The 14,342-nt window shown below is 47.6% G+C and overlaps 1 protein-coding gene across 1 annotated transcript in view; it reads left to right on the forward strand.

Annotated features, from left to right (window-relative positions):
• Nucleotides 1-13,460, forward strand: part of LOC144600701 (sodium/hydrogen exchanger 2-like) — a 56,505-nt gene extending 43,045 nt beyond the window's left edge. Inside the window, exons 9-12 of the mRNA XM_078412606.1 lie at nt 1,106-1,208; nt 3,709-3,828; nt 7,839-7,902; nt 9,329-13,460. Of these exons, the coding sequence (XP_078268732.1) occupies nt 1,106-1,208; nt 3,709-3,828; nt 7,839-7,902; nt 9,329-9,678 (637 nt within the window). The 3' untranslated portion in view covers nt 9,679-13,460. The remainder of the gene's footprint in view (nt 1-1,105; nt 1,209-3,708; nt 3,829-7,838; nt 7,903-9,328) is intronic.
• Nucleotides 13,461-14,342: the final 882 nt, after the last annotated feature.

Here is a 14,342-nt window from a genome sequence, read left to right on the forward strand (position 1 = left end):
AGAATAGGAAGGCAGAGTATTATCTGAATGGTGTCAAGTTAGGAAAAGGGGACGTACAACGAGATCTGGGTGTCCTAGTGCATCAGTCACTGAAAGGAAGCATGCAGGTACAGCAGGCAGTGAAGAAAGCCAATGGAATGTTGGCCTTCATAACAAGAGGAGTTGAGTATAGGAGCAAAGAGGTCCTTCTGCAGTTGTACAGGGCCCTAGTGAGACCGCACCTGGAGTACTGTGTGCAGTTTTGGTCTCCAAATTTGAGGAAGGATATTCTTGCTATTGAGGGCGTGCAGCGTAGGTTTACTAGGTTAATTCCCGGAATGGCGGGACTGTCATATGTTGAAAGACTGGAGCGACTAGTCTTGTATACACTGGAATTTAGAAGGATGAGAGGAGATCTTATCGAAACGTATAAGATTATTAAGGGGTTGGACACGTTAGAGGCAGAAAACATGTTCCCAATGTTGGGGGAGTCCAGAACCAGGAGCCGCAGTTTAAGAATAAGGGGTAGGCCATTTAGAACTGAGATGAGGAAAATCTTTTTCAGTCAGAGAGTTGTGAATGTGTGGAATTCTCTGCCTCAGAAGGCAGTGGAGGCCAATTCTCTGAATGCATTCAAGAGAGAGCTAGATAGAGCTCTTAAGGATAGCGGAGTCAGGGGGTATGGGGAGAAGGCAGGAACGGGGTACTGATTGAGAATGATCAGCCATGATCACATTGAATGGCAGTGCTGGCTCGAAGGGCCGAATGGCCTCCTCCTGCACCTATTGTCTATCGTCTATTGTCTAAAGGGAATAATGTTAATAACGTTTAGTCCTAGACTCTCCCACTAGTGGAAACAATAGACAATAGACAATAGGTGCAGGAGTAGGCCATTCGGCCCTTCGAGCCAGCACCGCCATTCAATGTGATCATGGCTGATCATTCTCAATCAGTACCCCGTTCCTGCTTTCTCTCCGTACCCCCTGACTCCGCTATCCTTAAGACCTCCTCTCCGCATCCACTCTATCCAAGCCTTTCACTATTCGGGACGTTTGTTATGAGGTCGCCCCTCATCCTTCCAACCAGGACAGGACGGTGAATCATGTTGTTAATCCTCTCCACACAGCAATGAAAAAGCAGCTGAAGTCTCCAAAAGCCCAGTGCCGAAAGAGCAGCTCGACAACATCCAGGAGCTCTTGATTAGAAACCTTTATCGCATTCGGCAAACGGTATGAATTTATTGGTTCTGTGTGTGTCGATGGTCGGCGTGGACTCGATGGGCCGAAGGGCCAGTTTCCGCGCCGTACCCCCTAATCTCTAAAACTCTTTAAGTAATGCTGGTGTGAGTCTCCTTTATGCCGCGTCGATCTGGAAAGGGAGCAGAGAAGGTTTACGAAGGGTGTTGCCAGGATTTGAGGGCCTGAGCTACAGGGAGAGGTTGTGCTGGGACTCTATTCCTTGGAGCACAGGAAGCTGAGGGGTGATTTTTTTTCGAAGCATATAAAATCACGAGGTGAACAGATAGGATGAATGCGCAGATACAGGTGTACAATATCATGAAGGGAACAGATAGGATGAATGCGCAGGTACAGGTGTACAATATCATGAAGGGAACAGATAGGATGAATGCGCAGGTACAGGTGTACAATATCATGAAGGGAACAGATAGGATGAATGCGCAGATACAGGTGTACAATATCATGAAGGGAACAGATAGGATGAATGCGCAGGTACAGGTGTACAATATCATGAAGGGAACAGGTGGCTTGAATGCGCAGATACAGGTGTACAATATCATGAAGGGAACAGATAGCTTTAATGCGCAGGTACAGGTGTACAATATCATGAAGGGAACAGATAGGATGAATGCGCAGGTACAGGTGTACAATATCATGAAGGGAACAGATAGCTTTAATGCGCAGGTACAGGTGTACAAGACAATGAGCGGAACAGGTAGAGGAAGTGCAGACAATCCTTTGCCCAGGGTAGGGGAATCAAAAACCAGAGGACATAGATTTAACATGAGAACAGCAAGATTTAAAGACAGTACATGTTCTCCCTGTGACTGCTTGGGTTTCCACTAGGGTGGGGGGACAATGTTTTCACACAGAAGGGTTTGGGGCTATGGAATGAGTTGCCCAGGGAGGTATGTGTAGAAAGGAACTGCAGATGCTGGTTTATACCAAAGATAGACACAAATTACTGGAGTAACTCAGCGGGTCAGGCAGCGTCCCTGGAGAAAACGGAGGTGTGACGTTTCAGGTCGGAACCCTTCTTCAGACACCTAGTCTAAAGAAGGGCCCCAACTCAAAACATCACATATCCATGTTCTCCACAGGTGCTGCCTGACCCGCTGAGTTACTCCAGCACTCTGTGAAACGTCACCTATCCATGTTCTCCAGAGATGCTGCCTGACCCGCTGAGTTACTCCAGCATTCTGTGAAACGTCACCTATCCAAGTTCTCCACAGATGCTGCCTGACCCGCTGAGTTACTCCAGCACTTTGTGTGCATCTGCTACCAAGGGGGGTAGTCGAGGCTGGTACCACAACATCATTTAAAAAGTACCTTGGACAGGTACATGGATAGGAAAGGCTTAGTGTGATATGGAACAAATGTGGGCAGGTGGAACTGGGGTAGATGGGGCATCTTGGTCGGCATGGGCGTGTGGGGCCGAAGGGCCTGTTTCTGTGTTGTGTGACTAAGACCTCACTATTGCTATGCAGATGCTCACCGACTTACGATGGGCTACGTTCCGATAAACCCATCGTAAATCGAAAATATCATAAGTCGAAAATGCACCTAACTTACCAAAACATCATAGTCACCTAACCTACCAAACATCATACCACCTAACCCACCCAACAGCCACCTAACCCACCCAACATCATAGCCACCTAACCTACCAAACATCATAGCCACCTAACCTACCAACATAATAGCCACCTAACCCACCCAACAGCCACCTAACCCACCCAACAGCCACCTAACCCACCCAACATCACAGCCACCTAACCTACCCAACATCATAGCCACCTAACCTACCCAACATCACAGCCACCTAACCTACCCAACATCACAGCCACCTAACCTACCCAACACAGCCACCTAACCTACCCAACATCATAGCCACCTACCCTACCCAACATCATAGCCACCTAACCTACCCAACATCACAGCCACCTAACCTACCCAACATCACAGCCACCTAACCTACCCAACAGCCACCTAACCTACCCAACATCATACCACTTAACCTACCCAACATCATAGCCACCTACCCTACCCAACATCATAGCCACCTAACCTACTTAACACAGCCACCTAACCTACCCAACATCATAGCCACCTACCCTACCCAACATCATAGCCACCTACCCTACCCAACAGCCACCTAACCTACCCAACATCATAGCCACCTAACCTACCCAACATCATAGCCACCTAACCTACCCAACAGCCACCTAACCTACCCAATATCATAGCCACCTAACCCACCCAACAGCCACCTAACCTACCTAACATCGTAGCCACCTAACCCACCCAACATCATAGCCTGGCTCAGCCTAACTTAACCGTGCTCAGAACACTTACCACATATCACTAGCCTGGGAAAAGGTCAAGAGTTGAAGTGGGGTTTCTACTGAACGCGTGTCACTTTTGCACCGTTGTAAAGTGGAGATATCGTCAGCCGAGGAGCGTGTGTAACCTGTTGGTTTTCTGTGAGCAGATGCCGTCCTACAACAGACACACCTTACCGCAGGGGAAGAACTCCAACCAGGCCAAGGAGATCTTCCTGAGACGCCAAGAGAGTTTACTGAAAGATGACGTCTCTCAGGATTCTGTAAAGGTAACCGGACAGGTCCGATCGTCACCGATCAACTGCACCCAGAGAAACGTTATTGTGAGCAGTTTTGGACCCCATATCTGAGGAGGGATCTGCTGGCTCTAGAGTGGGTCCAGAGGAGGTTTACGAGAATGATCCCAGGAATGAGTGGGTTGACCTGCGATGAGCGTTTGTCGGCTCTGGGCCTGTACTCGCTGGAGTTTAGAAGGATGAGGTGGGGACATTATTGAAACTTGCCGAATAGTGAAAGGCCCGGATAGAGTGGATGTGGAGAGGATGTTTCCACAAGTGGGAGAGAGCATAGGACTAGAGGGCACAGCCTCAGAATAAAAGGATGTACCTTTAGAAAGTAGACGAGGAGGAATTTCTTTAGTCAGAGGGTGGTGAATCTGTGGAATTCTTTGCCACAGAAGGTTCGGGAGGCAAAGTCAATGGGTATTTTCAAGGTAGAGATAGATTCTTGATTAGTACGGGTGTCAGAGGTTATGGGGAGAAGGCAGGAGAATGGGGTTAGGAGGGAGAGATAGATCAGCCACGATTGAATGGCAGAGTAGACCTGATGGGCCGAATGGTCTAATTCTGCTCCTATCACATGAACTTATTTACTAATGTACTAATGCATAAGGCGAGCAGCAACAACAGTTACCTTTAGACTTTAGAGATAGAGATACAGAGAAAACTCCCACCACCAGACTCAGGGACAGCTTCTTCCCCTCTGTTATCAGGCTTCTGAACTGTCCTTCCATAAGCTAGCACGTCAACTCCCCCTCCCATTCCCAGTCTGACCTTTCTGTCATGGGCCTCCTCCAGTGCCATAGTGAGGCCCACCGGAAATTGGAGGAACAGCACCTCATAATTTTGCCTGGGCAGCTTGCAGCCCAGCGGTATGAACATCGACCTCCAACTTTATAGACAATAGACAATAGACAATAGACAATAGGTGCAGGAGTAGGCCATTCAGCCCTTCGAGCCAGCACCGCCATTCAATGCGATCATGGCTGATCACTCTCAATCAGTACCCCGTTCCTGCCTTCTCCCCATACCCCCTCACTCTGCTATCCTTAAGAGCTCTATCCAGCTCTCTCTTGAAAGCATCCAACGAACTGGCCTCCACTGCCTTCTGAGGCAGAGAATTCCACACCTTCACCACTCTCTGACTGAAAAAGTTCTTCCTCATCTCCGTTCTAGATAGTTCCTCTGTCCCTCTCTTCCCCTCACCCTTCCCAGATTTCCCTCCATCTTCCTGTCTCCACCTATATCTTTCCTTTGTCCCGCCCCCCTGACGTCAGTCTGAAGAAGGGTCTCGACCCGAAACGTCGCCCATTCCTTCTCTCCCGAGATGCTGCCTGACCTGCTGAGTTACCCCAGCATTTTGTGAATAAATACCTTCGATTTGTACCAGCATATCATATATCATATACATACAGCCGGAAACAGGCCTTTTCGGCCCTCCAAGTCCGTGCCGCCCAGCGATCCCCGTACATTAACACTATCCTACACCCACTAGGGACAATTTTTACATTTACCCAGCCAATTAACCTACATACCTGTACGTCTTTGGAGTGTGGGAGGAAACCGAAGATCTCGGAGTAAACCCACGCAGGTCACGGGGAGAACGTACAAACTCCTTACAGTGCAGCACCCGTAGTCAGGATTGAACCTGAGTCTCCGGCGCTGCATTCGCTGTAAAGCAGCAACTCTACCGCTGCGCCACCGTGCCGCCCTCACTGCAGTTATTTTCTTATACTATCTTTCAATAAGCTGGGGTACTGTCCGATTCACCTCTACCTCATTGCGGACATTGGACTTTATCTCTGGAACTGGCACGCCACAATGCTGAGAACTACATTCTGCACTCTGTATCTTCCCCTTTGCTCCACCTATTGTACTTGAGTTTGACTTGATTGCATGCATGTACGGTGTTATCTGATCTAGACACAAAGAGCATCTCTGGAGAGAAGGAATGGGTGACATTTCGGGTTGAGACCTCTTCTTCAGACTTGAGATGCTGCCTGTCCCACTGAGTCACTCCAGCATCTAGGTTAATTCCCGGAATGGCGGGACTGTCATAAAATGTCCATGTTGAAAGACTGGAGCGACTCGGCTTGTATACACTGGAATTTAGAAGGATGAGAGGGGATCTTATCGAAACATATAAGATTATTAAGGGGTTGGACACGTTAGAGGCAGGAAACATGTTCCCAATGTTGGGGGAGTCCAGAACCAGGGGCCACAGTTTAAGAATAAGGGGTAGGCCATTTAGAACAGAGATGAGGAAAAACTTTTTTAGTCAGAGAGTTGTGAGTCTGTAGAATTCTCTGCCTCAGAGGGCAGTGGGGACCAATTCTCTGAATGCATTCAAGAGAGAGCTAGATAGAGCTCTTAAGGATAGCGGAGTCAGGGGGTATGGGGAGAAGGCAGGAACGGGGTACTGATTGAGAATGATCAGCCATGATCACATTGATTGGCGGTGCTGGCTCGAAGGGCCGAATGGCCTCCTGCACCTATTGTCTATTGTCTATTGTATCTATTCTCTGTGTAAACTAGCATCTGCAGTTCCTTCTTACACCTATTACCTGATCTGTTTGGATAGCATGCAAATTACAGCTTTTCACAGTACCTCAGTGCACATAACGATAATAAACCTAAACCTAAACCTAGTATAGTTTGTGGGCAATTTTATCCCTTATGTTCTATGGCTCATTTATGAAAATCAAAATGTGCGGCAAGGTGGCGCGGCGGTAGAGTTGCTGCCTCACAGCGCCAGAGACCCGGGTTCGATCCTGACTACGGGCGCCATCTGTACGGAGTTTGTACGTTCTCCCTGTGACCTGCATGGGATTTCTCCGAGAACTTTGGTTTCTTTCCACACTCCAAAGACGTACAGGTTTGTAGGTTAATTGGCTTGGTAGAAATGTAAATTGTCCCTAGTGGGTGTAGGTTAGTGTGCGGGGATCGCTGATCGGCGCAGACTCGGTGGGCCGAAGGGCCTGTTTCCGCGCTGTATCTCTAAACTAAACTAAACTGAACTAAACTATATTCCACCTCTTCTCTTTTGCTCTACCTCTTTTACTTGAGTTTGACTTGATTACATTTGTATGTAGTTGTATAGAAACATAGACAATAGGTGCAGGAGGAGGCCATTCGGCCCTTCGAGCCAGCACCGCCATTCAATATGATCATAGACAATAGACAATAAGTGCAGGAGGAGGCTATTCGGCCCTTCGAGCCATTCAATGTGATCATGGCTGAACATTCTCAATCACTACCACGTTCCTGCCTTCTCCCCATACCCCCTGACTCCGCTATCCTTAAGAGCTCTATCTAGCTCTCTCTTGAATGCATTCAGAGAATTGGCCTCCACTGCCTTCTGAGGCAGAGAATTCCACAGATTCACAACTCTCTGACTGAAAAAGTTTTTCCTCATCTCAGTTCTAAATGGCCTACCCCTTATTCTTAAACTGTGGCCCCTTGTTCTGGACTCCCCCAACATTGGGAACATGTTTCCTGCCTGTAACGTGTCCAACCCCTTAATAATCTTATACGTTTCGATAAGATCTCCTCTCATCCTTGTAAATTCCAGTGTATACAAGCCAAGTCGCTCCAGTCTTTCAACATATGATAGTCCCGCCATTCCGGGAATTAACCTAGTAAACCTACGCTGCACGCCCTCAATAGCAAGAATATCCTTCCTCAAATTTGGAGACCAAAACTGCACACAGTACTCCAGGTGTGGTCTCACTCGGGCCCTGTACAACTGCAGAAGGACCTCTTTGCTCCTATACTCAACTCCTCTTGTTATGAAGGCCAACATTCACAACCAGTACCCCGTTTCTGCTTTCTCCCCATATCCCTTGATTCCGTTAGCCCTTAGAGAATTATCTGATCTGTTTTGGATAGCAACCTGAACATAGACTGCTATTGCGACATGACAGTTAATAATTGATGGCAGAAGCAGGAGGCCGGGTGTCTATTGTGTATTAATTGCTCTTTTTTGTGCCTTCTTACCATAGAGGAGATCGGTTTGTCTGGCCGAGGAGTCGCAAAAGAAAGGCAAACTGGCTCGATCCCTCACAGGTAAAGAACATCAACAACTCCAACAAACATCGGGATAAAATCACTTCTCCTCTATTTCCATAACCAAATGGCCGTATCATGCCCCGAATCCACATTTAAAGAACTCACTAATCAGCATCCACCATAGAATGGGGTGATAGTGTGATACAGCATGGAAACAGGCCCTTCAGCCCAACTTGCCCACACCGGCCCAGCTACACTAGTCATAGAGTGATACAGTGTGGAAACAGGCCCTTCGGCCCAACCTGCCCACACCGGCCAACAATGTCCCAGCTACACTAGTCATAGAGTGATACAGTGTGGAAACAGGCTCTTCAGCCCAACCTGCCCACACCGGCCAACAATGTCCCAGCTATACAAGTCCCACCTGCCTGAGTTCGGTCCATATCTCTCCAAACCTGTCCTATCCATGTACCCGTCTAACTGTTTCTTAAACATTGTTTAAGTCCCAGCCTCAACTACCTCCTCTGGCAGCTCGTTCCACACACCCACCACCCTTTGTGTGAGAAAGTTACCCCTCAGATTCCTATTAATTCTTTTCCCCTTCACCTTGAACCTATGTCCTCTGGTCCTCGATTCCACTACTCTGGGCAAGAGACTCTGCCCGATCTATTCCTCTCATGATTTTATACATACATTTTTTTCCTCATGGAATTGATGCAGAGAGAAGCACTGGCCCACCACCACTTTCCCACCCACTGGTGATCCTTTAATCCGGAAAACTGTGACGTCCAGGTTCAGGAACAGCTTCTTCCCGACAGCCATCAGGCTGTTAAACACGACAACCTCAAATAAGCTCTGCACTACAGAGACTATTATTGCTATTAGAGCACTATTATTGTTTGTTTTTTATGTGTGCGTATGTGTGCGCGCATATATATGTATATATATATATATAAACATAGAAAAATAGGTGCAGGAGTAGGCCATTCGACAGCACCACCATTCAATATGATCATGGCTAATGGATCATCAGTACTCCGTTCCTGCGTTTTCTCCATATCCCTTGATTCTTTTAGCTCTAAGAGCTCAATTTTAACGTGTGTGCATGCGTTTGCGTGTTTGTGTGTGTGTGTGTGTGTGTGTGTGTGTGTGTGTGTGGGAGTATGTATATATACACACACACCTGTGTATATACAGTATGCGTGTATGATTTTTTTTTCTCATTTATTAAATTGTTTATAGTCTACTATGTCTGAAGAAGGGTCTCGACCCGAAACGTCACCCGTTCCTTCTCTCCAGAGATGCTGCCTGTCCCGCTGAGTTACTCCGGCATTTTGTGTCTCCTATGTTTACACATTCTGCAGTGCTCCTGCAAGTTAGAAGGTGATTGTTCTATCTGGGACACGTGACAATGAAACGCTCTTGACTCTTGAATTGCAGCATGCCAGAGTCTCAACCAGTCTTTGTGTCTCCTTTTGTGCAGTTGGTGGATACAGAGGCAATCAAAACCACCCGGAGGTGCAGTGCCCAACGTTGCCCAAGTCCATTTCAGTGACATCGCAGCAGCCCAGCACAGCAGAGTGGATCAACGAGGAAGACCCCGAAATCCTCCAGACGCCCGATGGAATCGAGATGAACCAGAAGGGGAGGGATGAGAATGGGACTACCGTGGAAGGCAGGAGGTCCGGGCTCAAGTTAAAGCTCCAGTTTGCTTCTCTGGATGCGATTGAAAACGGATCGCCGCAGAATGAGACGGGCCAGGCTGGTGGACGCCCGCAACAAACTCCGCTGACCAGGCAGGTGTGTGACAGAGGAATCACACACAGCGAATGAAAGGGGAGGTGGCACTGAGTCACGACGATGCGAGCCGTCCGCCTCGCCTTCAACGTTGTTGAAGTGGGAGGTAGCAAACTGATTCAAGGGTTGACGTGAGACCATTTACATCCAACCTCGTTTCTCCACAAGGGAATTTCCAGCCTCACACTGCACTGCAGGCAGTAAGTGAGCCAGCCTCCCACTCCGAAGATAGACGCACAAAGCTGGAGTAACTCAGCGGGACAGGCAGCGTCTCTGGAGAGAAGGAATGGGTGGCGTTTCGGGTCCGGAGAAGGGTCTCGACCCGGAAAGGTCACCCGTTCCCTTCTCTCCAGAGTCGCTGCCTGAGTTACTCCAGCTTTGTGTGTCTTATCTTGGGTTTAAAGCAGCACCTGCCGTTCCTTCCTGCACCCATTCCCGCTCCACCTGGACTACCAGTCAGCATCTGCTTGGCATGCCAGCTCATACAAAATGAAACCCATTCTCTTGATATCACCACTTCAATAATCAAACTGGATCGCCACAACAAAATCTAACAGTATCTTGCTCCTCAGAGCTTCCAGTACCACCGGGGGACAATGCACGACTCTGTCTTTTCACCAAGAAACTCCACAAAAGTGAAGTTAGTTCACTTCTAGGAACAGGTGGATGGGGTGGAGAATAAGGCATTAGGGGTCATTGTCTTCATAGGCCAGGACCTAGAATATTTTAAGAAGGGTCCCGACCCTTAGGTAGAGGTTGAGTAGGCTGGGTCTCTATTCCATGGAGCGTTGGAGAATGAGGAGAGATCTCACGGAGGTGTACAAAATCATGAGAGGGATAGATGCACAGAGTCTCTTGCCCAGAGTAGGGGAATCGAGGACCAGAGGACATAGGTTCAAGGTGAAGGGGAAAAGATTTCATTGGAATCTGAGGGGTAACTTTTTCACACAGAGGGTGGTGGGTGTGTGGAACAAGCTGCCAGAGGAGGTAGTTGAGCCTGGGACTATCCCATCGTTTAAGAAACAGTTGGACAGGTACATGGATAGGACAGGTTTGGAGGGATATGGACCAAGCGCAGGCAAGTGGGACTAGGCTAGCTGGGACATTGGTGGCCAGTGTGGGCGAGTTGGGCCGAAGGGCCACTTTCCACACTGTATATGACTCTATGACCCGAAACGTCACCTATCCATGTTCTCCAGAGATGCTACCTTGACCCGCTGAGTTACTCCGGCACTCTGCGTCTTTTTTTTTTGTAAACCAACATCTGCAGTTCCTTACTCCTGCAAAGAGGGGGGGAGAAATTGTATCGAGCCACGTTAAACCATGAGTGTTGTAAATATGCTACACAGTTAGTCACTCTTAGCATACCTGAGCCTGCTTTACACTTGATGCTGCAATTCAATGAATGTGATTACAAATGGATTCACTCGCCCAGTTGTATAAGAAGTCTCTGCGCCTATCGACATTATCCCACCGAGTTTTCAATTCCTACAGTGAGTTTATCAGCTCCAAACCCATCTGGCGAACTTGCATCTCGTGAGCTTGAAACATTGTGCACTTTATAAATGTCTTGCACAGCCTGGGGCTGAGGTACCAGCCTGTCACATGTTCAGTGTATCTCGTCTTCATATTGCTGCTCCCTGTGCACTGAATGCTACAGACCCACTTAACACATCTGGGCACGGGGGCGCAGTGGGTAGTGCCGCTGCCTCACAGTGCCAGAGACCCCAGGTTCGATCCTGACCTCGGGCGCTGTTCTTTGTGTGTGCCGTCTTTGCACGTTCTCCACGTGACCGCGTGGGTTTAGTTTAGCTTAGTTTAGAGATACAGCGCGGAAACACTTCGGCCCACCGAGTCCGCGCCGACCAGCGATCCCCGCACACTAACACTACCCTACATACCCACTAGGGACAAATTTTACATTTGCACCGAGTCAATTATGTGTATGGAGTGTGGGAGGAAACCGGAGCACCCGGGGAAAACCCACGCAGGTCACGGGGAGAACGTACAAACTCCGTACAGACATCACCCATGGTCAGGATCGAACCTGGGTCTCTCTGGCACTGTAAGGCAGTAGCTCTACAACTGCGCCACCGTGCCACCCTCTGTAAATTTGTCCCCTGGTGTGTAGGGAGTGGACGTGAAAGTGGGATAACATAGAACTAGTGTGAATAATGGTTGGGTCAAAGGGCCTGTTACCAAGCTGGAAATAATCAATCAATCAATCAATCAATCAATCAATCAATCAATCCATCCATCCATCCATCCATCCATCCATCCATCCATCCATCCATCCATCCATCCATCCATCCATCCATCCATCCATCCATCCATCCATCCATCCATCCATCCATCCATCCATCCATCCATCCATCCATCCATCCATCCATCCATCCATCCATCCATCCATCCATCCATCCATCCATCCATCCATGCCTCCCTCCCTCCCTCCCTCCTTCCCTCCCTCCCTCCCTCCCTCAATCAATCAATCTCATAGATTTCCAATTGAAAAGACATTTAATTTGAATGTGAGAGGAAGTGCAATATTTGAAAAATTGTATATCATCTCATGTACTAAAATGTTATAATGTAACTGTGTATTGTATATACAACATACCATATGGTATTGTAACCGTATTGTACATATGGCTGATTTATCACAAGCTTTAAAGTAATTATATTTATGATATATATATAAATATCTGATAAATGGCGAGCAATCCATTTTGTTGTGGTGGGAAATAAATACTGGAATCACTGGATACACAGAAGACTATCAGCATCTTTCTCTTTACAACAATTGCATTCATAAGTTACAGCAGCAGAATTTGGCCCATCGAGTCCACTCCACCATTCAATCATGGCCGATCTATCTCTCCCCCTCAACCCCATTCTCCCGCCTTCTCCCCATCACCTCTGACACCCGTACTAATCAAGAATGTATCTCTGCTTTAAAAAATATCCACTGACTTGGCCTCCACAGCCCTCTGTGGCAATGAATTCCTCGGATTCACCACCCTCTGAGGTACCAACCTTCGGGTGATGATGGCACACCCTAAACTCCAGTCAATAAAGCAATCTTTCTCTAAGACTCTGGTTCCTGTAACAGAAACCCATTTCATGTTCACATTGCCACAAGCTCTTTCTCATTCCACAGGCTCCGGTTTTGCTAACAAGCTCATTATGTGACATTTCATCAAAGGCTTTCTGAGAGTGTGTTTACATCAACTGTGTTGCAGTTATCAACCCTGTCATTTGATCAAAAGCACTGGGCCCAGCCTGTTAAACTTGACTTGCCTCGTGCAGAGACACATTGGGATTCCTTTCATCAACCCATATTTCTCCAAATGTTTACTAATTTCATCCCTGTTTTAACACTTTTAACATCATTGGGCTGGACAATTGGAGGCAGGTACTATACAGATTGGACAGGTACATGGATGGGAAGATTGAGAGTGATATGGACAAACTGCAGGCTAATGGGACCACCTTAGATGGGCCATTTTGGCCATCGTGGACAAGTTGGGCTGAAGGTCCTGTTTCCATGCTGTATGACTCTATGGCTCTACAATTAAACGATATCTGAGATGACCTTGTTACTCTCTTTTGAACAATGGTCAATGATGTATTATTGTCGCATGTAAACACACGGTGAAATTCTTCTTTTTGCAATAAGTATTGGATGTAAAGCTTTATGCATACAGTTCAATGTAATATGCCGGTCGGCACGGTGGCACAGCGGTAGAGTTGCTGCCTTTCAGCGCCAGAGACCCGGGTTCAATCCCGACTACGGGTGCTTTCTCTACGGGGTTTGTACGTTCTCCCCGTGACCTGCGTGGGTTTTCTCCGAGACCTTTTGTTTCCTCCCACACTCCAAAGACGTGCAGGTTTCTAGGTTGATTGGCTTGGTGTAAATGTAAATTGTCCCTAGTGTGTGTAGAGGATAGTGTTAATTTGCGGGGATCACTGATCGGCACGGACTCGGTGGGCCGAAGGGCCTGTTTCCATGCTGCATCTCGAGAGTAAACTAATGCTGTCCACATGTTAAAACTTTAATCAAAAGTAATTTTATTTATCAACAACTTATGCACTTCCTGGTGATGACAATGACTTCCCTAGCAACAACCCCATGACCCCATCTCCTTATCCAATCCGGTTGAAGAGTCCAGAGGAATGACCTGTAGCAATTGAACCAGGAAGTAGAAGTAAGCATGGATAGTTTAATGTCACAAGGGATAGGAGCAGAATTGGGCCATTCGGCCCATCGAGTCTACTCCGCCATTTCAGTCAGAGATTTGTGAATCTGTGGAATTCTCTGCCTCAGAAGGCAGTGGAGGCCAATTCTCTGAATGCATTCAAGAGAGAGCTAGATAGAGCTCTTAAGGATAGCGGAGTCAGGGGGTATGGGGAGAAGGCAGGAACGGGGTACTGATTGAGAATGATCAGCCATGATCACATTGAATGGCGGTGCTGGCTCGAAGGGCCGAATGGCCTCCTCCTGCACCTATTGTCTATTGTCTATTCAATCATGTCAACTCACACATGGAAAGTTGAACAAAAGGGAGGGAATGTGATGTGGGAGTGAAAAGGAAGACTTAAAGAAAATATATGTACTTTTATATATATTGCAGATAGACACAAAAAGCTGGAGTAACTCAGCAAGACGGGCAGCATCTCTGGAGAGAATGAATGGGTGACGT

The sequence above is a fragment of the Rhinoraja longicauda genome, chromosome 15 (genome assembly GCF_053455715.1).
Source record: "Rhinoraja longicauda isolate Sanriku21f chromosome 15, sRhiLon1.1, whole genome shotgun sequence".
Classification (NCBI taxonomy): domain Eukaryota; kingdom Metazoa; phylum Chordata; class Chondrichthyes; order Rajiformes; family Arhynchobatidae; genus Rhinoraja; species Rhinoraja longicauda.